The sequence below is a fragment of the Silurus meridionalis genome, chromosome 2 (genome assembly GCF_014805685.1).
Source record: "Silurus meridionalis isolate SWU-2019-XX chromosome 2, ASM1480568v1, whole genome shotgun sequence".
Classification (NCBI taxonomy): domain Eukaryota; kingdom Metazoa; phylum Chordata; class Actinopteri; order Siluriformes; family Siluridae; genus Silurus; species Silurus meridionalis.
Window position 1 is genome coordinate 32,361,596 of NC_060885.1, and position 25,333 is coordinate 32,386,928.

Here is a 25,333-nt window from a genome sequence, read left to right on the forward strand (position 1 = left end):
TCTCCTATACTGCGTTTCTCTAATATTGATGGTGTCATAATGATGGCACTAAGGATAGGATTGTCTCCGGTGGAACACCACTGAAGGCCTAGGTGTGACATGCACAGACCACCTCTGATCCTGTTTTAAAAATGCCTCAGGTACGATTCATGATTCATAAATGGACACTGTGAATGACCAGCTAATAAGGATAAAGCTCATCCATGCAATAAGTGCTTTCCAATTGCTTGAAGGACCTCCCCCTTTGAGCGCTGGAATCCCGCGGGCCCTGATTGGCTGCGCGGGCCGCGTAAGCACCGCCCATTCGAAGCATGGTCTTGCTTCTCATTGGACAGGGGTGAAGGGAATGAGGCCGGCAGGTAACCGTCCTGGTCAATCAAATCGCAAGTTTCTATATTTCAAAGGTGGGAAATATATATTTAAAAAAAATGAATAACCGTTTGGGTTGTCATGGTAACTCTGTTACGAAAGTCCATTTTATTAGAGGGAGGAAAGCTGCAGTTCTGTTCAGCGCTTCTTGTATTGAAATGATCTGAGCGCGTGCCCGCGTGTGTATGTGTGCGCGCGTGTGTGTGTGTATGTGTAGCAGCCCAGCCCAAGCAGTACGCCCCGTTCCCCCCTCCTTCCCTTCCCTCGACGCTCTTCCTCAGTTCAGCCCGCAGCAGCTGCCGTCCGGCTCCACGGTTTCTCCTCCAGACATGGCCGCGAAAGTGTGCAGACTCCTGCTGTCCCGGAGCAGCGTCGCCGTGGCTTCTCCGTTCCCCGCGCTCGGTGTCTCCTCACACGGGCAGCACCAGCACCCAGGAACGGTAAGGAGGACGAAAAGACCGAAAGGAGCGCGGGATAGGGGAAGGGATATGATACATGAAGGGTGGATTCTTCTGGTCCGGTACCGTCCTGGGGATGAGGAAGTAGCGAGCTGACTACTTGTGTCTTAGTGTGTACCGGTGTTTGTTTGACTGTTGTTGTTTGTTTTGTGTTGGTTGTAAGCAGGTTGTAAGGATTATTCCGTTGTGACACTGCAATATTTTGCTCTTCAGCTCGGGTTTTTTTCTCCCCTTTACACCCCCCCTCCCCATCCAGCCAACGCAAATGCTGGACGTGGTCGAATCCCGTTTCCGTGTTCGGTTAATCGCTGTAGGAAGTGGAAGCTTGTTTTCCGGGATAACCTTGAGGAAAAACGCAACAGAGTCCGAGCCCTCGCAACTTTTATTTGGTGAATGAAAGGAGGGCGACGCGAGCACGCGCATTCAAACGCGCGCGTTCACGCACACGCGTGAACACATACAACACACACACACGTATAATATAGAAATACACACGCCCACACACGTAAAACAATGTTTGTGAGGACCTCGCCTTTTAAAAGGATTGATTGTGCATACCCTTAAAATTATATTAAATTAATATGTTTACAGTAACCAACATTAACCTTGATTAATACATAAACCAAAATCATTTTGTTTTTTCAAATTAAATCCTACAGCCACTACACGTTCAGGTTTCCTTATGAGGACCAGGGAAATAAGTCCTTCCTTGTGTGGACACATGGTATTCAGAACCTTCCCCTATGATCTAGCAGTGCTTTTGTTGAAACTGTGAATCTGGTAAGGCAAGCCGAGTGTTTCCTGAGCCTCTGCAGTGATTGTGTGTGTGTGTGTGTGAGAGAGAGTGTGAATGGTGGTGGTGCTGCAGAACTCTTCGATGACCCTTGAGCAATTCTTTCCTCTCTCTTTCTCGTACACACTCACTACGCCGCCCCCTTTTTTTCCTCCTCCTCCTTCTGTACGACGTGTATTTAATCTCCTACATAACGGACACAAGATAGACTTTGCGTTCCGGGTTTCCCTCAACACCTTCCAGGGTATTTCCCCGTTTGGAGTGGCTGTTTTTGTGCTCCATTATAAACGTAAGGGAATAACCAACCCTGCCTGGTTTGTGTTAATTGTGCTTATCTTTTCCTGCCAAATCATTAGTATCTTTGCTGCATGTGCTGACTACATAACTCGTTTCCCCCCCTTTCTCTCTACTACTTGGAACGAACCCCAGATCGACAGAGGATCCATCTGTAGCTCAGCATATCGGCGCTCTTATTTCACGTCACACACGTGGTATTTTTGGCCCTTGTCTGCCTATGCAGGGGTTTCTCATAAGGGGAGCTGACGCAAAGCCGAACAGGAGCCTGGAAGCAGACGACCGCGTACAGACAGCCGAGCTCGGCTTTTCTCCGTCTGTACAAACGTGATCGGCGTCCACAGCAGTGCCTGCGTAGTATTCACCTGTCTGTTTACAGAGCTTATAACAGCCAGTCGAGCAGTTTGTGCTTTTGCTCTCAGGTGGCCTAATCCAATCCAGAAGGTACAGAGTCAGGACTTTAATTCACACATCTTCATCCGCAGTAGCACCATGGGGAAATATGACACAGAACTCCTATTCTCCCAGATCTATAAGCTGTACTTAGGGCTCTGATCCTGTTCTTGACACTCATATTAGACCTCCGAGACAGACACTTAACCTGCTCTGGCTTTGTATTTATGCAACTGATCTGTAAAGGTGCCCCCGTTTGAGGGGAAACAAACCCAAAAAACGACCACTTAGAAAAGCCACCTGCCATAAATCACGATGTGGGTGTGGACGCAGCACAGGGCTATCTATTATATCAAAGCGCCGTCGGTTTTCTGCGAACGGGTGCGAAGGAGCAAGACATGCTCGCTGATCCCTGTCAACCTTATGGCACATATAATCCGATCAGGATTAGAATAAGTTCATTAACCCCTGCTGCTCCGATCGAGCGAGGCACTGCGGCGATCGCATCAGCACGGAAAGAAAGTGGCAGCTCTAAACAGTCAAAGAACACCACTGAGGATGTCACGCTGTCCTACTGAAGTGGTTCATTATAGTGGGACCTGCAAACCAAGAGCTGCTGCTTCATCGATTTTCTGTAGCGTTCATTGTGCTTTGTTTTTTTTTGTTTTGGCTGAAAGGCTGCATTTGTTGGTGATGAATCAATGGAGAGATTATAAACTTTATAATCACCAATATTTGGTTGAATCTTTTTACAGGTTTACTTTTAGCCTCAGAATCCTGACCGGATTGGAACCCAGTGTGGCCATCGACTGTTCCTGCTTGACATTTGCCCGTGCTGTGCTTGCTTTTCTGCTCACCACAGATGTATAGAGTAGTTATTCAGTCTAGTTCATTCTACCACTCATTCTGAACCATTTTTTTCTTATACTTCCTAATGAACAAGCTGCACAGATGCTTTCAGCCACTTACTGTATGTTTGTTTGGATATATTTTATAGACTGGAGCTTTTCAAAATACTCAAAGCAGCCCATCTGGTGCCAACAACCACAGAGATCCATAATCGTTCCTATTCTTGCTAATTTTAATGTTTGTAATGGAAGTGTTAACTGAGTGGTTAAGTGATTGGTCTTTGCCTCCGAAGGTTGTGAGTTTAAATCCTGGCCACATCAAGCTGCTATTCTTGGGCCCCTAAAGAAGGCCCTCAATCCCAAAGTTTCTCATCTGTTTTAATGTGATAAATTATAAGTCGCTCTGGATCAGGAATGCCGGATGCTCCTGCCACACGATTGGCTGATTTGGATAATTGCATGAATGAACAGGCACACAAAAATGTACTTATTTAAATTGCCCCTCGAGCCTACTCCACTGCTTGACTAAACATTTTATTATCATCCTGTAACTACCTGCTTGTACCCACACTCTGAACATAGCTTTATTATCCTGGACTTTGAAATCAGCTCACAGGGTACTCTTTTATTGGCGGTTTGACTTGCCTGACTTTTAAAGGCTTTTATTATTCCTATTATTCCTATTATTATTTTACTCAGGGCTCCTAATTTTCACCATCTATAAGCACCACGCTGGAAATAACAGTGGTCTAAGGAAATTTCACTTCCGAACGTTCAGTGCAACATTTAGCTGAGCGCGGGAAAAAAAAAAGTCAATAGTTGATGCTTAAAAATCATTGACCCGTCCTTTTATAAAGATTAGTCTATCAAATCCGATCAGGGTAAAGAACACATTTATCAGCAGCAACCAGACCCAAAAAAATGCGTGGCTCTGAGATGATGAAAATAAATGATGTCCAGCACAGGGAGGCATCTCTACTTACTCAACTCAAACAATCTTATCTAACCACTTAGAGTTCTTTCTACTGCCTTGTTCGAGTTGGATGATTTTATAAAGATTTATTTTTCCACGTCTCCTCAAGCGATGAAACTCTGCTTTGACAGCAATGAAATGACTGCAGGACGTGCGATTTTGCTATCAGGTCATATTTTTGGACTTTTTGAGTGGCTCTTTGTTTCTATGAGAGGTTTAATATCTTGGGGATAAATGTAAAAAATTGTTCCCCCACCAACTCAAGGTGAGATCTGCATATGAATTCGTAGATGTGTATCAGGGGGCGAAATGATCAGCTGACGACTAAGCAGCAGTTTAGGTTTAATTTGGACAGAGGAGAACACTGATACGGTCGATCCGATCAATCTGGGTAGTAAAATCAAGTCATTCAGAGGGTCGGCTGTAGAAGAAGCTGCACAAGATCAAAGTCTAATACTGATTGGGGCACGTTTGGTAGAAAATGCTACAGCTTGGACTTTAAGGACTTGGGAATCGGACGATTGGAGCACTGGGGGCTACGAAGGGACACGTTCTGACTGCCAGTCTTTCGCACTGCAGCCCACACACACCCACACGCATACATTCATTCATATTAAGGGAAAGGTATTTCAAACTTTTTGTTCAGTAGAAATCTGTTAGACTTTTATTTTGTGCAGCTTCTTCTATTGCTCAACCTCTGAATGAACCGTTACTATGGAAACAGTAGTATATTAGAAAAAGTGTAATAATATAAACCTATATTTTTTGATCAATCAGAATCGAACAGTGTGATGGTTTAGGATCTATGCACTGGGTATTTTCATGAGGGTTATTTAATTTCAAGCTGTTCAGAGAAACATTGTGTTCTGCATCCTTTTGTTCCACATTTAGTCGAAGGCGAGGATGAGAGCCGTCTGGACTCGAGAAATATTAAATAAGGAAACAGACTCGAGGAAAGTGCTCGAAATACCACTCCTCGTTCTCACCGGGGTTTAGAAGATTCGCAAGCTTCACGATTTCTTTCCACCAGAATTACTTAGGTTATTAAAACGACCATTCGTCCATGACCTTCAGTTCGCATGCTAATAAGACCCGGTGAGTTATTGAAGCTTTCGGCATTACAGTTTCGAAACGCGTAAAAGGTCCGGGACCTCGTCTTCATTCGATAGGGAGTTCTCGTGCCAAAAACGTCCCAGAGCCATTGATTAATTAGCCGTCTGACACAAGTTGCTCTGTGTTTGAATTCTGTTTATGATTTTGGATGAAGGGTTGTGTTCGAGAGGGGATGTGCTACCAGTGGTTCATCATTCAGTTTTCTGATTACCTGTACTGAGTAGAGGTAATCTGACCATCACACCTATATATCTATTCCAAATAAGGATGGATTCCTTTTTGAGTCCTCTCAAGGTTCCTTCCTCAACATCCAAGATAGTTTTTCCTTGCCACAGTTGCCCAGGCTGCTCATCAGGGATAAATACACATCATTCACCTTAAATCTTAATGCTGCTTCAAAGCAATGTCCATTGTGAAAAGCGCTATAGAAATAACTCGTCTCGACAAATTTGCAAGCCTTTGATTAGGCTTTTGTTTGCTGTATCGGGCTCAAAACTTTTGGGATAAATAGAAAGTCGGATTGCACCCCAGACCTCATCAAACACCACTTGATCACACTAATGCTGTAATCACAAATCGCCTTAACCAAGTTAAAGAAGAGTGCAGGGAATTTTAACAGCAATGCAGCGTTCACAAAGCACATATGAATGTGTGGTCTGGAGTCCACAAACCTTTGCATGTATTGTGCATATAAGTGAGTTCCACTAGATGAATCGTTTCCCTGCTACACCTTTAACTCCTCCACAAAGATGATCTCTGATCTATTGGTGTATTTCTTCCCTTAGACCCTGTGCTCCAGATTGGATTAAAAAAACTGGACAATTTTTTCCCCCTTGAAATTATTTAAATTGTCATTTTTCTCTCGCTAATGTGTAACACTTAAGAGCGCAGAGCAGAACAGGCCACTGTAGGAGGTCAGAACAGGTGGAGGTCATGATGGTCAAAGTGAAAGCTCATTGCTCAGGGCCCTCCGCCTTTCGCCGCAGCTCTTCACTGCTAACGTTTCCCAGCAAACTGGATTCGAAGCATTGATGGATCTATCGAAACGCACTCCTGGTTACCTCTCTCATCTCATGATGCTAATGCGACGGATTATTGCGCCGATGAGAGAACAACCGATCTCCTTTATCGGCCGAAGAGCCGAATTCGGCTTTGCTGATCCAGGCTCGGTACAGGAAGGTTACCTAGCTCTACTGTGAGATATGTTTGAGATGATAGCAGATGGGAATTGTGGCTTGCTGATTGAGTGTGTGGGTGAGTGTGTTTGCATGATTGCATGCGTATTCGTAGGTCTGTTTGCCCCCCTGTCCGGAGACGGTGTGTGTTCGGCGGTGCGATCATGCCTCTCCGACACGCCGCAGATCGATGGTTTCTTTTCTCGTCCTTGTGTATGGAGTACTATCCTTACAGCAGAGGTACGGATAGTACTTGCCATAGAAAATGAATCGATTTGATCAGATTTGAACTCGCTTAGCTCTTTATTGTAATCAAATTGGGGTCATCTTTTTATTCACCTGTATGGAGGATTTAATAGCGATGAACCGATGTGGCGTTCAAGAGATTCAAACCAAAATGTCTTTCTTCACATCAATGAAAAGAATATACGTGTGTAATCTTACACTCTCTCTCACACACACATGCGATATTGCTTATGTACCTACAACAGGATTAGCAGTCGTGTTCCATGTGCTTTCACACAGTAATTGGCAACGCCTTCAAAGTTCCAGCACGCAGCTCCTGCGCTTGGAAAGTAAGCAGATAAGTGCATGGCAACTGAAATAAAACACTCAAAACCCTCTCCTATTGTGTCTAAAGGGTGCTTGAAGATTTGTGATTTATTATGTCCAGCATATAAACAGAGTACAAACAAGATGCTTAACATATACAGTATATATTGAAAAAATCTAGTAAGAGTATTATGTGATTTTTGAACATCTAATCCCACATTTAGTCCCAATTTGATGTTCAAATAAGATCCACTTTCTTCTGGGAAGACTAGATTTTGTGCTCCTTCAGGTCCCCAGTGTGTTCGTACTGATCAGGTGGAGTACTGAGGTGAGGTGAGGAGGCCTGGGCTGCAATCAGTGTGAAAAAATCCATACCAAAGGTGTTGAGGAGGTTTGGAGCTCTATGGAAGGAGATCTTTCACTCCAGCTCATGTCAAGCACATCTTCATGTGTGTTTAGTTAAAGGGAATATTTGATGACACTGATATGCAATTATGTTGTGATGTCAGTTTGGGGAAGAACCACAGATCGCTGGCTTTTTGTCCATATAGTGTATATAGTGTACATGACTGCCAGAGAGGGAAGCAAGAAGCAGAACCGGAGCATGAGGAAATCGTGGCTTTGCTGTTGATCAACACGCTAATATTCTGCTTCACTAAACCGTAAAAGCATTAAAAACATCCATTTCTCTCAAGCATGGCAGTCATATCGATCCTGAGCTCGGGTGCACTTTTAAATGTTCTCTCCGTGTTAATGTCCATCTCTAATCTAATGTCTAATCTCCTCTTGGAACATGCTGGTAGCTTGGTTGGTTATGTTAGGTGTGAATGAATGTGTTAGAAGATCCGTGGTTTCCTTTCAACCATTTATTGCTGTTTGAAGACGATAATCATTTGTCTAGTTTGGGGAAGAATTACACAGTCAGGTGTCTCGATACTTTTGTCCATATTTTCCCTAACCATCCTGTGTGTAAGCCCAGAGCAGTCTGAATCAGCGTCTAGTCTACGTCCTGATGTCTGTGATTGTGTTGGAATTAGTTGCCAGTACAACTACATGAGAGAAAGCCGACTCTATGGATACCTGCATAACAATGCTTCTTACAAGCCTCGCCACCTGCAAATATCTTACAAGGATGTGGTGTAGCGTCCCGCTCGGTTTCGCCACGTGTGTGTGTGTGTGTGGGTGACCTAAAAGTCCCAAGGACGCAGCCAGCCTGTCTCGTTCCATTTGCCCTGCTTAGCCAGGCATTCACTCCCCCCTTACGGAGCTGCAGAGAAGAGAATCAGGAAGAGAGAGAGAATTCTCTCCTACACACTTAAAGCCTCGATTGCCAGCGGGAAATCAATAGAACTACTTGCACATCGTCCACCAGTAGTGAAGTGGTACTGGGGAGAAAAAGAGGGTTCTTTTTCACCGGTTAGGCGTGTGTTACCTGCTGCACGCTTTCTCTCTGAGGTTTAGGACGCTCTGTTGCAACCGTGACGACGCATTTTCCGTACCATTGGCCTAACGACGTCCTGTGCACACGAGTAATGGATGTTAAAACGGAACACCTGAGCATGTGCCAAGAATTTTTTTTTTTTTAGGTAATTGGCCTGACTATTGTGATTCTTTGTTATTGTTAGTAGGACATTTTGCTTCACTATCGTCAGGCAGAACGGCTGCCAAGGTTTTGTAGCAAAGCTCAAACAATGAAGCAGCGCAGGGGCAGGGGCAGGGGCAGGGGCAGGGGCACTTACACGAATACACAATCCAGCATGAGCAGACTTGTCCCTTTAATTGTAATGATTTCATTGAGAGCAACTTACAATTGAGAGTTAAAGGCCCTTGCTCAAGAGCCCAGCAGAGGAATTATGATGCGCTGGGATTTGACCTCCTGACCTTCCGATGCTTAAACCACTGAGCTTCCACTTCCCAAATTCATCTGAATCCAAAAATGCCTTAAAATGATGCCAGCTTATACAATGAATTCGTTTTTTGTTAGTAGAAATGTATCAAATTTATTTACACTTAATTCTATTTGCTATAACTGTTTACATGCGTTTGAATATTTTATTTGATATGTCTGATACAAATACTCAACCTTCTTGAAAAAACCTGTAGACCCTTGTTGTCAAAAACGGACGGCTCCTGCGTAGACTAGAGTTTGATCGAAGCTGAGCGTCAAAGGGATCAACCTCAGATTAGCCCTCGCTGTTATTCAGACTCATCTACACATGACATCGGTGTAACGGAGCGTTAATTGGCTCGATCTGCATCGACAGGGACTTGATTAGCGCAATCAGTCGCTCACCTTGCGTTCCTTTGCCAAAGAAAGGCCAACCCGGCTTTACAGCTTGGCTCAAATCTGCCCTGAGGGATGGATTTGTGTTTGTGTGTGTGTGTGTGTGTGTGTGTGTGTGTGTGTGTGTGTGTGTGTGTGTGTGTGTGTGTGTGTGTGTGTATATAATTCAAGACTGCTGTGGGAATCTGTTTGAGGCACAGAAAATAAATATTAAGTAATAATTCAAAGGGAAAGGGAGGAAGTGTGATGGACAAAGTTCTCCTGTGGGGGGTGTAACTGATAACAGACCCAGAAATCAGGGAAGCAGGGACGGTTTATTAGAACTGTACAAATGCTCGAAAATCTCAGGATTTAAAGACCAGGCCTGTGGCTGGTTAACGCGAATCCCGAGCGAAAGCGAAAACGCGTTGACTGCCAGATGTTCATTTCTTTTTTTCACTTACATCCAATCAAGTGTGCAAAATTCCCCACAAGTTTTACTTTAAAGTATATTTTGCATAATACGATGTGAACGTGTACAAAATAAAAGTAATCGCACCCCCAGGTCTCCTCACCTCACCTACATCAATACCCTGCTATCACCCTTGTAGCTGATTGAATCTCCACACAAATCTTCACAAGCACACTCCAAAATCTAATGGAACATTTTCCCAGAAGAGTGGAGTTTATTATAAAAGCAAATAAGGAATAAATGTTGAACCAGACTGTTTAAAATATACACACCAATCTTGTGCTCTGTTGTCCACAAACATTTTTTTCCTATTATATAATATTTTTTCCTATTATATATAATTCCTATTTGTAGGTGTTGAGTACTGATCATATATAGAAGCAAAACCATGCCTTCTACCAAACACTTAAACAAACCCTGGTGGTCAACCCTCGCCGAAATCCACGTCTCTACATAACTTCCTGAACCTCCACCAAGTTCACCAGGGTCCCCCCCCCTTCCTCTAAACAGTTAGCTGAATGATGTGATTGTTTTAGTCGTACAGACACCACCCCCCCTTTAATGTTTTCAATTCAGCAAAGTGAGCCTGCTGCCAATCCTTGATGAGAAACTACTGTAATTTGAGTGTGGGATTGTCATGTGTAGGAAGTGAAACTTGTGGAATAAATGGTGAAATGGCAGCCCATAAAGACAAGACCTGGAAGTTACATCAAACGTTTGCTCCTGCCGGTGACCGAGTCGTCGGTGCTCTGGGTTGCGGCTTGGCTTTCAAAGCTGCGAACACGCGCTGCCTTCCTCATTCCTCACCACGGCTTTCCGTTTCTGTAATTACTACCAGGATCAGGTTTCACTTCAGTACATACATGGCGTGCTGCAGCCTTCACACCCTCTGTTCCGTCCACCCTCTCAGCTCTTAGCGATCGACACTGCAGTAAAAAACAACCAGCACAAAATCGGATTGCGTGTGTACGTGTAGGAGTGGCTGTTTTAGGGGCGGGGCATGTGGTATCTGAGGCACTCATTGTTTTTTTTTTTCGTTTTTGTCTGGGCAGTTTCAGGGTTTATAAGCAACGCTTTGGGTGGGTCTTATGGTGGAAGGAGGCTACTAGATGAGAGATGTTTGCACTGCACTGATCTGTCAGAATGTCAGCTGAACAGGAAGTATGCTGCCTGCCGCTTTCTTCGAGCTGTCAGGGTGATACAAGTTCAGCGTCATGCACGTACACACACGCATACACTCGCACAGACCTTTCACTCCCACACACTGTGTCCCCCAGCTGGTTCGAATGTCACTGATCTTATTGCAGTGGGAGTTTGAGCTTATCCAGGAGATCCCATGATACACAGCATACAGGAAATCTCATCTTGGGAACACCATTATATTTAATGACTCGAATGGCATTGTGGATAATGTAGGAAATCTGAAAATAGACCAGCAATGCCCATAAATGTCCCCAGGCATGCCAAAGTAAGAGTCCGATTTATTGCGAAAATAAATCTTGGACTGTCACGTGTACATCAGAAATGCTGGTGGATTTCTGGTGGAAAAACTGGCATTTTATAACAGTAATTCTATGTTCCGAGTTCTTCTTACTATCCCATGTTCCAATAATGAATTCACGCTCCAGAGTAAAGATCTGGAGGTGAACCTTCACAGTAGTATTCTGCCAATAGTGTTCTGCCCCCCCGCCCCTCGGAAGGACTCTGAAGACTGGTCACGTGACTGTGTCCTCTAACCAGCTCTGATTTTAAACCTTGATGCTGACTTTCTCCACCACACAAGAACATCCTTAAACCTCTCTCACAATAGATTTTCAGCATGGCACATTTTTTTGCGGACCTGCTCCGAATATGGCAGGCAACCGGATATGATAAATGTACAAAAAATTTATGATCTGTTTCCCGTACGCATTTTAACGCTGTGTTGTAGAAAACGGCTCATAGCGACACACTTTTTGTTTAGCGGCTCTTCATTTTTTTGTTTTTTCAACATGCCGTATCGATCTCTTCGAAAAAGCTCAAACTAAAAACTTGACTCCAGGATGCCTGAGTATGGAGGGTTTAGACTCCAGTTTAAGACGCTAGGATGCCTGAGTATGGAGGGTTTAGACTCGAGTGCAAGACTCCAGGATGCCTGAGTAGGGAGGGTTTAGACTCCAGTTTAAGACTCCAGGATGCTTGAGTATGGAGGGTTTAGACTCCAGTTTAAGACTCCAGGATGCTCGAGTATGGAGGGTTTAGACTCCAATTTAAGACTTCAGGATGCTCGAGTATAAAGGGTATTAGACTCCAGTTTAAGACTCCAGGATGCCTGAGTAGGGAGGGTTTAGACTCCAGTTTAAGACTCCAGGATGCTTGAGTATGGAGGGTTTAGACTCCAGTTTAAGACTCCAGGATGCCTGAGTATGGAGGGTTTAGACTCCAGTTTAAGACTTCAGGATGCTCGAGTATGGAGGGTTTAGACTCCAGTTTAAGACTTCAGGATGCTCGAGTATAAAGGGTTTAGACTCCAGTTTAAGACTCCAGGATGCTTGAGTATGGAGGGTTTAGACTCCAGTTTAAGACTTCAGGATGCTTGAGTATGGAGGGTTTAGACTCCAGTTTAAGACTCCAGGATGCTTGAGTATGGAGGGTTTAGACTCCAGTTTAAGACTTCAGGATGCTTGAGTATGGAGGGTTTAGACTCCAGTTTAAGACTCCAGGATGCTTGAGTATGAAGGGGTTTAGACTCCAGGATGCTCGAGCATGGAGGTGATATTGTTTTCTTTAAACAGGGGGGGGTGAAGCTGCTGCTCAAACATCTTGTATTTAAGTTATATAGAAAAGATTAGGCCTTGAATAGAATTAGAATTGGAAGAAAACAAACTCTCTTTAGTGTTCACATCTTAATTAAAACAGAATCCTGGCAGTCTGTACCCCTGGTTAGAACCCTGCATACCCAATGTCCTGGAATGGACTGCTGTAGTTCTGTGGTTTCAGCTGTAGACATCAATCAAACTCCAGAAACCTGGTGCTAGGTCTGGTGTCTCAAAGCGTTTAACTGTAAATAACGGAGTGTAGATGTGAGGGTTGATGTTGGCATGCGGTGGCTGGGCAGTGTTTATCTACTTTTACTGCAGTTGCTAGGTAAAGAACCCCTTAATTGTCACGAAGAAAATAACAATTTTTGCGCAAACATTTCCGAGGCTCAGAGTAACGGCGCATTCACGACGACTTGTTTCGTTACACCACAAACTGAAGGGACACTGAGAGCTGGAGAGACGGCGCGAGAGAAATGAGAGGTAAACGCGTACAGCGGATCAGCATCTCAAACTCCCTTTCATCAGGCAGTCCCGAGGGATTTCCCTCTCCCTGCTGAGAGAGGACGAGGGGAGGGGGGGACAGGAGGGACGAGCTTTAAAAGCACGAGTAAACAAGAGTCTGAGAAGAAGATTTTCAGGCCCTGAAAGCAATTCACAGCAAGCTAATTGAGTGAGGCTGAAATTTTCCAGCACTTAGAAATCATGTGTGTGAGAGAGTGGAAAAAAGAGACCAGAGAGGCCAGCTTGTCTTCTATCCAAGGTGTGTGCGAAAAGAAAGCTTTTACAGTACATCTCTGACCTCACGCCTCCTCTCAGTCGCCATGGAGTTGCTGTGGAAACACCGTGACACAGAGGAAGTCCCTGCGCCTGCCTCGTTGCGAAGCCGACTCCGTGCGAAGACATTTCTCTCTCAAATTGCGCCGTAATTACCCATGTAGTTTGTACCAATGCACCGGTCAACTACAGTTACTCACTTACTTCTAATTACACCAAAACAAAATGCTCAGTTTCAATGCACGCAGATCATCACGGACAGTTTTAATATTTTTTTTGAATGTGTTAAATAATTCCCAATAGTCTATTCTCTTCATCCTATAGCGTTTCTCTCTGTGGCGCTGCTTCCAGTGGTGTCTGTTTATGCTAAGGTTTCTATTCAATCAGATTGTAGGCCTCACATCACGCTTTTTTTTCAACCAGTAAGATGCAATTTGCCCCCTCAAAGACCCCCTAGAAGGCGTCCAATAACGTCGGCATTTTAACAGCATTTTAGGCTTATTTCACAAATTTTGTGATGACGTTAGCGCTGGGATTTATTCCTCTTATTATCACTGCTACATGATCTCTGGGACGTTTGTAGCTAATGATTAATCTCTGATTACGCTCCTTGTCATTAATGCCCGTGACTGATTGATCTATCATCTGTGCTCGTTGGTGGCACCCAACCAAACCCGTGTTTTTGTTGGCGGAAATCCTCTCCTCCCTACGCCACATTACTCAATCTAAAGCAAACAGCTCCGCGCTCCGTGCAGTTAGTCATAGTAACTGACTCGGGCTTTTCTCATTGTTCGTGTCGTTCTCTCTACAAATATTTAACCTGCTCTGCAGCATTTTTTACAGTGTGCTCAGCCTCCTGCCTCAAAGGAGAGAGAGGTTTGTTTGTTCATTCATGCCTCATGTTGTTTTACAAATGCAGCATGTTAAATACACAATTGGTACACCAGACATTTTCAGCTATATGAGTCCCAACGTGTTCCAGCATGACGATACCCCTGTGCACAAAGCTAGCTCTAAGAAGATATGCTTTACATGGGTTGGAGTGGAAGATCTCCTGCTGTGAATGCTGACTGCACCCCAGGCCTCCTCACCTCACCTACACCAGTACGGGACTTTACTAACCGCTTTGTCAATGAATGAGCACAAATCTCCACAAAATCTATTGGAACGTCTTCCTAGAAGATTGCAGCTTATTGTATCAGCAAATAAAGTGTTCAAAAAGTGGATAATATTCTTGTGCTCAGGTGTCCACAAACTTTTGTCTATATAGCGTATATTTTCACTGAAAACGATTCCTGCGCTAATTTCATAATCATGTATCTAATAGGAGAAAAAGGTGGGTTTTTTTTTTATTACTCACCTTTTTCACCGCAACGATGTTCAATGTGGTAGTAATGAGACCAGTGGGTAGTGCAGCTAGTTAGCATTCTGAGTGTATGGAGAAAAGAAGTGAAGGAGTAAAAAGGAGATGTAGATGTCACGGAATATCAGGTGTTCAGCATGTGACCATGTAATGTCATTAGAACTCGGTCATGTTACACTGATTATGAGCCTGATATGTGTCCAATGCCTCCTCGTTCAAAATGTACACAAACCACCAATTTTAGTGATTTCAGCCGGAATCAGATACACACACACACACACACACACACACACACACACACACACACACACACACACACACACACGGCCACTCGTACTGTGTGTGTGTGTGTGTGTGTGTGTGAAACGCTTAACTTGACACAGACTCGCACAAAAATTAACACCTGCTCGCGATTTCTCTCACGCCTGAAAGGGTCACAGACAGAAACAGATGGATGAAGAGACTCTTACAATGCGTTTCTTTTCATAAAGTCTATCTGTGGCTTCACTGGTTTATTCCGGCCGATAGGAGCAGCAGGCATTCTTTAATTAAACTGCACCGAGAGCAGAGGGAATACTGCTGTATGTGACATACAGTCACACACCTTTCTTCCTTCTCTGTCTCAGTGTCTCTCCTACAGCTTTTGTATTCTGAATGGAGAAGAGAAGAGTTGTCGTTCATCCCCGCTCCCTTCCAATGTTCCCCGTTTGACAGACGAACTTCTGCCCTGACACCGACACCAAACGTGTCAATCTTTTTGAAGTTTAGTTTTTGTAGTCTTCAAGTATGTGAGTGTGTTTGTGTGTTTCTTATCCTGAGTTCAAGAGGCTTTGATTTGGCACTGATAGATCACCACACATTAACTGGCCGACACAAGACCTCTCTCACTTCACCGCATCCTTGATCCACAATGCCACTCAAACGTTTCTGAACTTCTGCACAGTGTTAGTGCTACGGGGAAACCTTAGATACACTATTTGGCCAAAGGTTTGTAGACACCTGCTTCTTTTTGCACATCCCATTCCACATTGATTTCCCCTCCACTCTTCTGAGATGTTGTTCCACTAGATTTTGTGGAGATTCATTCAGTTATAAGGGTGTTCGTAAATTCAGGTACTGGTCTGGGGTACAGTCAGCTTTCGCATTCAGTCATGGAGCTGGATTTCTGCACAATCTCCCAGTTCAATTCAAGGGAAAATGTCATGCTCCTCCATCCAAAGGCATCCTATAGAATTGTGTACCTCCAAGTGAGTCCTAACAGTTTGAGTAGAAACCACATATAGCAGGAAAAGTCCGGTGCCCCAATACTTTTGTCCACGTTTCTAAAATTGGTCTGCAGTGTTAAAAAGAAAATAAAAAATACACACACACACACATACACACACACACATACACACACATCGCCTTACTGCCACCCTGTCTGCTTCTCATAGACGACAGCAGAGATCAGATCAAGTCTTCTCTTCTCTCCTTTTTCTCGTTCCTCCTTCAGTTTTGGGAAACTTTTCAGTGTACTCGTGTGTATAGAATGCGTTCGTGCAGTAGGAAAGCACAAAAAAAAACCCTAAAGACGGATATTAAAAGTTTGAAGAGACAAACGAGACATGTTATGAAAAGGGGAAGAGGTCCGAGGGCAGCAAGTCAAACAACATTCCCATGGACCCAGGCTTTCATAATGAAATTCTCCCAACCACAATGTGTGAAAGAAATCTTCTTCCTCTAATTTGTTCTGTTTTTTTTTTTTGTTTTTTGTTTTTTTGTTCTATGGTTGCGATTAAACCTCTTAAATCAAAACATTGTTCAGCTTTCACACTGGTGCACAAAAACACACACACACACTTGCATGTCCGAGGTACAGACTTGAGTTATATACAGTGTATATAAGCCCCCTCAGAGTTGTGTTAAATGTGTTTGCCTTGCATGGATAAGTCATGGGGAAGTCTCTCAGCCTCATGGTCTCACACACACACACACACACACACACACACACACACACACCCAGGCTGCGGTTTGTTTCTGTTGTAACTATATTTAGCAACGCAGCACATTAGCTCAGAAGTTTGTGATAAAGGGGATCTCATTACCAGCCTTTTAGCACAGATCACTTATTAACTTTTATTCTGCTGGCGCTCAGGAGTGTGTTTCTGTCAGGAACAAGTGTCCTACTGAATCTTCTTACAGGGAAAAGCTGCATACATGGTTTGATATAATATTTTTAAAGGGGAAAAAATGGAAATGGCACTAAAATGAAAGTGACCTTTTAAGTTTCAGGCAGTTAATTGTGTGTGTGTGTGTGTGTGTGTGTGTGTGTGTGTGTGCGTGCGCGCGCAGTTTTTATTTTTTTTGTAAACGTGTGTGTGTGGGTGTTTGTACAACTTCCTAAACTGCCCTCAATCAAATACACAACGTGATCAACACCTTGCATCTCTTCAACAGCATTCATTATTAAAAAAAAAAAGTGTGACCCGTAGCAGCGATTAAGGGGTTCAAGCAGTACGTCTTTTATTCTTAAAGGTAGATGTTTCCTTAAACATCACAACTCGCTTTTCTTGATCCTTTGCATCATCGAACGTTAAATGCCAAAGCAACAAAGCATTGCTGAAATACATGCTCACTTCCTGTTTTAGCGTCTCAGCCATTCACTTTCTATTCAAAGCTTTGATCACTTCCGCCTCATGAATCAGGTTTGAGGGTCAATCCAAAAGTGAAAATGTAACGATTATTTTTAAAATATTTAATAATGTTCTATGTTGTTTAGGTCTAAAATGTCTGTTTTTTCACCTCTGGTGCACTCGCATATGGCACCTTTTGAAGTTTGAAACTGAGGCTACATTTGTTGCTAAACCTTACGTTGACCTCCAGCCGCATGTTGACAGGAAAATAGCAGTCGCTTAACCAGCAGGAAAAAAGTGCCCTTTTGGTTTGTCATTTTAATCTGTAGGGAGCAGACGCTTTATTCACTCGGACAAGCTAATCAGTGGCAATAGACTGGGCTGTCCCTCTTGGGAGGAGAGATGGATTTAAAAGGAAATCGTAATCGAAATAACCCTTTAACAACACGTGGCCGATGAAAGTCAACGGTCGTAAATTGTCCAGCGCTTCTCTCAGGATTCTTCTGCTTCCACGTTTGCCGCTTTCTAGCTTACGAGCTGTACATCTCTCGCAAAACAGCGGGTCAACACCCCAAGCATGGCCACAGAGATAAGGGTGGTTGTACACCAGCAAATTTGCAGCGCATTAGTTGCTGCCGGCGCTCATTAGACTTGCGTGTCACATAGCTCTTTTGAGTGCGTTTAAGCATCATGAGAAAGCATGTTGAGCAAACCTCAAGCCATGACAAACAATAACTACTTCGATACCGGGCTAATTAGAGGCTGCTATCTGAGCCTTAGACACCCACACACAGTTCTATATTATCCGCTTTATTACCTCCACTGCCTCCTGCCTCAACACACGTGTATGGAAATGTGTGCACGTGTACAGGGCTTGTATACGCATCAGAGTCGGAGTGCATGTATCACCATTACTGTGAGCTTTAATGGATGCCTCGTATGTACGTAAAAAAATCACCGAAGTGACTTCACACACTTTGCTTTCTAGGGAAAATCTGCAAAACTCAATCGCACGCCTTTTATAGCTCGCACATGCCAATTATGACATTTTGTTTAGAGCAACTACAAAGTTGAATGATTATTACACATTTATAAACGCTTTTAAAATTTACTAAGATCTTGAAAACATTGCCGGCCGACTATAGGTCAATATAATTAGCGTGCTTGTGTGCGTCAAATGATTTTAGAACAGCGATGGTTATCATTATTTTAATTAACTCTTGATCAGTTTTTGCATCGTTTTGCTTTAAAGATCATGTCCTCTGAATAAAGGCTTTAGATTAAAACTTAGTCCAATGATTTTGTCAAATATGTCCAACACTAGTTTAGAATGTACATTGGTATAATTGTAGATAATTGCAGATGCACAAGACGTTTTCTGTGCTGTTGCAATACTTGAGTCCATACAGTGTATATACGACAGTTGGTAAATTGTACAGTAGACACATGGAAACATTGTGCTAAATGAACGTGATGAAAGCTTGGAGTTAAATCCTCGGTATACCGATTGATGCGCTTTAATCTCAGGATTTCTTCACTCCCTCTGTCTGTTTCTCTGTGCTTTCCTCCATCTCTCTGGGTTTTACAGAAGCTCAATGTTTCTCAGAGTCTCTTTCTGCCTCATCTGAACTCTTATTTCCACACTGTTTATAGAAGAAGACTTTTAGCATAATTAATTGAGAAGCAGTTTAATTGGCAGTAATGTCGGGCTCTGATGGGACACAGCTGGTGTGATTGCTAAAGTTGGAGGAAACTGAGAAGATGGCGCTTTTTTTTTTTTCTTTCTAGACGAAGTGCACCAGCAGAGCTCAGAGCTTACATTATAACTTTTTTTTACATGAAGTTCTACTGAAAACAAAGTCTGGCATTGCTAAAACAGTGCCATCATCATCATCTCAAAGTCGGCTCATCGGATGAGCACGATAGTGACACAATTATAACAGTCATATTCATTGTATAGTGATACGGCGATTTATAAAAAACAATATTTCTCCGACCCAGTATTCAATACATAGTGTTAATTATTTGTGTCAATCATATTATTTAAATCCAATGCATCTGGGATCCCATCTCATCTGACGCTCTAATGTGCATTTCTGATTTGCAGGAGACTCTATCTGGAGTCTTTGTCCAGCAGAGTGTGAGAAGAGGACACAATCTGAGGTCCTCCGGCAGGGCGACACTCTTCAGCCAGCCCAGGGCCTACCTACCTCCTCAGGTTAGTGCGATCGGGTGAAGAAGAAAAAATAAAAGCCTTCTTATACACTGTACAAACAAAAGTATTGGGACACCTGATTTTTCTACCCACATGTGGTTCATTTCTCAAACTGTTTCCACAAAGCTGGAGGCAAAACATTGTAGAATAGGATCACTTGAACTTGGAGACCCAAACCTGTTCCAGTATGACAAATTCAGCTTCATGAAGATGTGTTTTACATGTGTTGGAGTGGAAGATCTCCTGCTGTAGAGATCAAACCCTGTTAATGTGAAGGATGAAGGATGAGTGCACCTCAGGGCTCTTCACCTTAACCACATCAGTACCTGTTTTTACAAACACCTCAGACAAATCTCCACAAGCACACCCCAAAATTTTGTGCAACGTCCTTCTGGATAGTGAAGGTTATTATAAGAGCAAATTGGGACTAAATATGGAATGGGATGTTTTTAAAAGAATCTTTTGCTCAGGTCTTGACGAATTTTCACCAGTGTATCGGATAAACCAAAGCCTTCCTGAAAGTGCTCAACTCGAGTTTTAAATTGAATGCGTTTTTGTACCCCGTCGAAGTTAACGAGGTCAACCCAAGCACCTCGTTTATTATAGCAAAGGCGCGCATTAGGGACCGGTCACTTTGATAGATTAGATACTCAGCGTAGAAAATTTCACGTTTCCTGACTGACCTTGTAGCAGATCAGCATATTTTGACGCTGTAGATAGTTTGGACTGATATAAGAAATTCCTGTGTCTGGTTGTGAAATGCGTCTCTGCCATTATTAATGCTGCCAACAACAATTCAAATGTAAAAAGAAATTATTTCATTACATATAATTTATTTATTTATGCATGTATTTATATATTTTTTATTTTCAACCTGATTTATATAAAACACATTTCTTGATTTTTGGGTCATCATTAGTGGTGCATTGATTTTATTAATTAATAAGTAAACTAATTAATTTAATTGAGTTTTCAGTACCTACTGATACTAATTGGAAGGTCATGAGTTCAAATCCCAGCCCCACCATATTTCTACTTTTATTTTCTGGTGGTGCTGGGATTTGAACTCATGACCATTTTTGGACTCGAGTGCAATGCCTTAACCATGGAGCCACCGCATGCTTTGAGTGCACGAGTTATTAGGGCTGTACCAAGCACACATAATGAAGTTTAATTAATCTCTAATGTCTAATCTCTAAATCTGATTTTAATCAGAGTTATTAAGTGTGTATGTGAATATGGCATTTTCCTGGTTTCCTCCTTCATTACCAACCCTGATAAGTAGGGCACAGCATCAATCACGCACAAATCATCACACATCGCCAGAGGCCATGGAAACGGGTTTGATTTCCTTCTCAGTGCAGATTGTTTGGCTGATGGAGGCTGCTGTAGCAGCTGCATTACGTCCAGAAGATCAGCTCAAGGTTAAGTGTGTGCATTTTTAATACAGAGGATTCCTCCACTCCAACACCCCACACCAACCACCCCACTGGATTCAATAAACGTGTGGGCTATAATTTTTTTTTTTTTTTTGGTAGAAAAAACAGCCCTATTTTTATCCAGTGCCATCTCGGAGTCACACATTAGCAAGGGCAAACGTGTGCTAAAGCAAATTCAATCTGAGTCGCATAAGGAGCGTTTATGAGCTACCTGAGAGAGGAGAGATGATTAGATGGTGAGGAGCAGCGACGTGACCGAACTACATTTGCTCTACATTCGTACTTTTTTTTTTTTTTTTTTTGCTACTGTCCATCCGAATTTTAAATACGTGTTAAAAAAAAGATAAAATCTCATTTTGGTCCATTTTTATGATTTGAGTTATTTCTTCTAGCTTGAAGTAATGTGTCTGTTTTTTTTTTGTTTTTTTTTTATATATAGAAATCCAATTAAAATATAATATACACCTGTAGTGAAAAACATTATGTATTTAAAAAAAGGGAATGTTTATATTGTAGAATATATGGGATTCATTTTCTCACTTTTTTACACGTCTTTGATTTGTTTAATAAGTGACTTTGACTTGAATAAGTGACCTGCAAATCGAAACACATTCAGGACTCTGTGTAGGTCAATAAAAAATTCACTTATAATCAAAATGTATGTGTATTTATCTCTGATGAGGAAGTCTGGGGTGACTGTGACAAGGAAAAACTCCCTTTAGATGGTGTGAGTAAGAAACCTTGAGAGAGACCAAATTCAAAAAGAGGAACCCATCATTATCTGTCTGACACTAAGAGTATGATTAGAGATTGATTGGAGATTGAGAAATATCTGATTGAGTAATGTTCTTTCTACAGTCTTGTACAGTCATTTAGAGTTGAGGAACTCAAATTAGGTCAACATCTGAGATCAGTATAAATTCAACAACAAATAATCCATGCCAGAGCCTTTAAATGTTCAACGATGGAGTAATAGTACTTCGCATGAATCGTGATCGAATTCCTCAACCTAAAGGATCCAAGGTTGATCCTGGAACAGACTTTTCTTAGAGCACACTGGGGTGCGAGAAAGCTGCTGGACCGTTTTTTTTTTTTATCAATTTTTTTGCTTGCTCTTTCAACACAACGGCGGAGATGTTTCGGGCTCGAGGACCCTGAACCTCACTCCTGTCGTTTAATAACACTTATATCTGGCGTTCTTCTGCGTTAATTCGATTAAGTTTTTTCCCTCTGATCTGTATCCTCCCCTCCACATCGGATCGCATTAGTCGGGACAAGTGTCTCATTCAGCAGTTAATGTCTTGTGAGAATTCTGCACGAAACTGATTTCAGTATCTGCTTCCATACCACTGTGGTTCCAAATGAATGTGTATTTCCATCTCTCGAGACAGTAAGATTGTATCTCAGCCTTTCCTTTGCTTTCATTTATCTCCCTCTTTCCTGTCTCTCTCTCTCTCTCTCTCTCTCTCTCTCTCTCTCTCTCTCTCTCTCTCTCTCTCTCACACTCCCTGTTCCCTCTCTCTTCCTCTCTACCCGCATTGCTGTAGTGAAGGGGCCAGATGTGTCATCGATCGCCAGGGTCTGCGGCTCTTCGTCTGTTCTGCGCTGACAGGTTATCTCTCCCGTCAGGGCTCGACAGCGTTATCACACCTTTTCTTTATCATGCGTGGAATCTTTTTTCCGATCGGAGAATTGCTACGTTACAGACTAACGTATACGCAGCGTTGTTATAACTCTTGGGGGTTCTTCTCTTCCTCTTGCTTTTACTTCAGACTTTTTATTTCCTCCCTCTAATTTCTCCTTTTTTTCCCCCCACTAAAATACAAATGACTAAACTGCAGAACACATTCCTGGTCACCATCGTGGCGGTGGGAGTGTTTGTTATTCCACTGGTGAACCCCGTGACGCCTGGACGCCGTATACGGTGCAATCCTGAATCATCTTTGGCAGCTTTAGCGCATTTCGCTGCCTTATTTGAGCCGAGTTAAAGGGAGACGCCATCACTTCTACTTTGTCCTTGGCAGAAGCTGCTACTTTAGCTGTATTATAATCCTCTTAAGTGAGAGAGAGAGCGAGAGAGAGAGAGCGTAGACTCTACAGCACTGCAGAGTGACATTATACTCTCTAGTATTTGCTTCTCAGAGACTTATCAGGGTTTCCCCTGGTGTATTCCAGCCTCCTTCAAGCACTGAAATGACTTCATTGTAAATTTAAAGAAAAGAATTTAGAATCATTCTGTTTAAATAATTACATTTTAATTATAAGTCTCTTCTGAAATCAACATAATGCACTTGCACTTGTAATGTTGTTGCAGTTTCAGTTGTAATGCTGGTGCAGTTGTAATGACGTTGCTGTAGTGATGCTATTACTGTTGCAGTTGTAACGGTGTTGCTGTTGTAATGAAGTTGCAGTTGTAATAGTGTTGCAGTGGTAATGCGTTGTTGTTTAAATTTTTTTTGCAGTGGTATTACGTTGTTGTAATGGTTTTGCAGTAGTTATGGTGGGGATGTATTGGTGTTGGAGTGGTAATGGTGTTGTTGTGTGTAGTTGTAATGGTATTGCAGTTGTAATGGTGTTGCAGTGGTAATACGTTGTTGTTTTTTTAAATGGTGTTGCAGTGGTAATGGTGCCATTGTATTGGTGTTGCAGTAGTAATGCGCTGCTGTTGTAATGCGTTGCAGTGGTAATGGTGTTGCATTAGAAATGCATTGCTGTTCTAATGGTGTTGCGGTGGTAATGCGTTGCTGTTGTAATGGTGTTGCATTAGAAATGCATTGCTGTTGCAGTGTTAATGGTGTGATGCTGCAACTGAGGCAGGTGAAATTGGGAACTGGTTTTCAGTAAACTCACCGTCCGCCTACATTACCTTGCTTTAATGCTTCAAACGGTAACGTCCATCACATTTCCTGTGGTATTTTCTATATCTGTTGAGTAAAAGGAATTCCACAAAGAAAATTGCAGTGTGTGCAGCGGCGTATTCTCCTACTTGATATGCTGTTCTACTCAATTAACTTATGACATGCAATAGTAGGATGCTGATTTCGGTGTTGAAAAATGATCACAGGGAAAACCCTGCAGCATGAACACCCCATTATTCTCCTGATGATTGAAGATCATTTAAAATCCGCAGTAGCAAAATGATTATTGGTAATGTAAATGTTCGTTGAGAATAGAGTGTAAGGTTTTTGGCCTTAAAGGATGACTCGGCTGTAATCAGAAGATTTTCTTCTGTATTGATGTTTCGTACAGAAGATTTTCTTCTGTACGAAACGCATTACAGAGGGACGGGCTGTGAGTTTAAACCCAGGCTGCGTGAATGATGTTAGCAGGACAGACACGATGAGTGGATGGAGTAGTGTGGAGGAGAGGAGAATAAAAGATTAGCCAGGAGTGAACTGTCCCGCTATCTCTCCGCTCGCTTTAATGAGATCTTTAGCCGAGCGCAGTTACAAGCTCTTCCCCGTCTACTATCCATCCTTTAACCTTTTCTTCTCACAGTCAGCACACGACAAGGCACAGTGAAGATACGTCCTAACTTCCTGAAGGACCAATCTTGGGCTGTGTTCACATTACAAGCTTCAGTGGACCTGTCTGTATTTGATGGTTGCCATTCGTAGCTTTCTTGTCCTTAACACCTCTCCTTCTTTCTCATGCATTTGGTTTATTCCAGGTTCTCACGAATTGCCAAGATATGAAGTAGATCAAGAACTTTATCCTTCCGCTGTCATTTAAAAAAAAAAAATAAGAGTAGCATTCTCCTGATGGTTTTCAAGAGCCCTAGAGCAGAAATGATGATTGATTTAAGGGCATGGATGATGGATTTTATGGATTTCCATATCCATGCTGTTACTTTGAGAACCTAAAGTTCTTTGAAACGAGAAGAGGGAGTCAACTGAAGGCACACTGATGCATCTGATACACAATGATGAGTAAATTGAACTAAATCAGATCTAATGCAAAAGAAAATATAATGTGTGTTAGGGTGTGTGTGTGTGTGTGTGTGTGTGTGTGTGTGTGTGTGTGTGTGTGTGTGTGTGTGTGTGTGTGTGTGTGTGTGTGTGTGTTTGTGGAGCACAGATGATGGACAATCTCCACTCGGGCAGAGTTTCAGTTGAAGGGATAAACAGAGGATGCAGCTGATTGAATGAAGGCCATTTGCTCCTACTGGAAGTGAGCCTGGCTTGTGCGTCTTATCTGTAAGCTCAAGGACTACAGGGTTTTGGAACAGTGGAATATAAAAATCCGCACCAACGGACATCTGCGAAAGCCGTCTATTTAATTCAAGCGAATGAGACGTGCATTATACACATTTCCATTGTGAGTTTTAACAGTAAGAGGTTCGTTCCAGCCACGTTCCTTGCTGTCAAAATGTTAAACCTGTAAAGAATATTGATTCACTCCTCTCTCTCTTTTTGTGGCTTAAAGA

At 42.7% G+C, this 25,333-nt stretch overlaps 1 protein-coding gene across 1 annotated transcript in view; it reads left to right on the plus strand.

Annotated features, from left to right (window-relative positions):
- Positions 1-472: 472 nt before the first annotated feature.
- Positions 473-25,333, plus strand: part of mcu (mitochondrial calcium uniporter) — a 42,266-nt gene continuing 17,405 nt past the window's right edge. The window contains exons 1-2 of the mRNA XM_046834779.1: positions 473-809; positions 19,361-19,471. Coding sequence (XP_046690735.1) covers positions 555-809; positions 19,361-19,471 — 366 coding nt within the window. The 5' untranslated portion in view covers positions 473-554. The remainder of the gene's footprint in view (positions 810-19,360; positions 19,472-25,333) is intronic.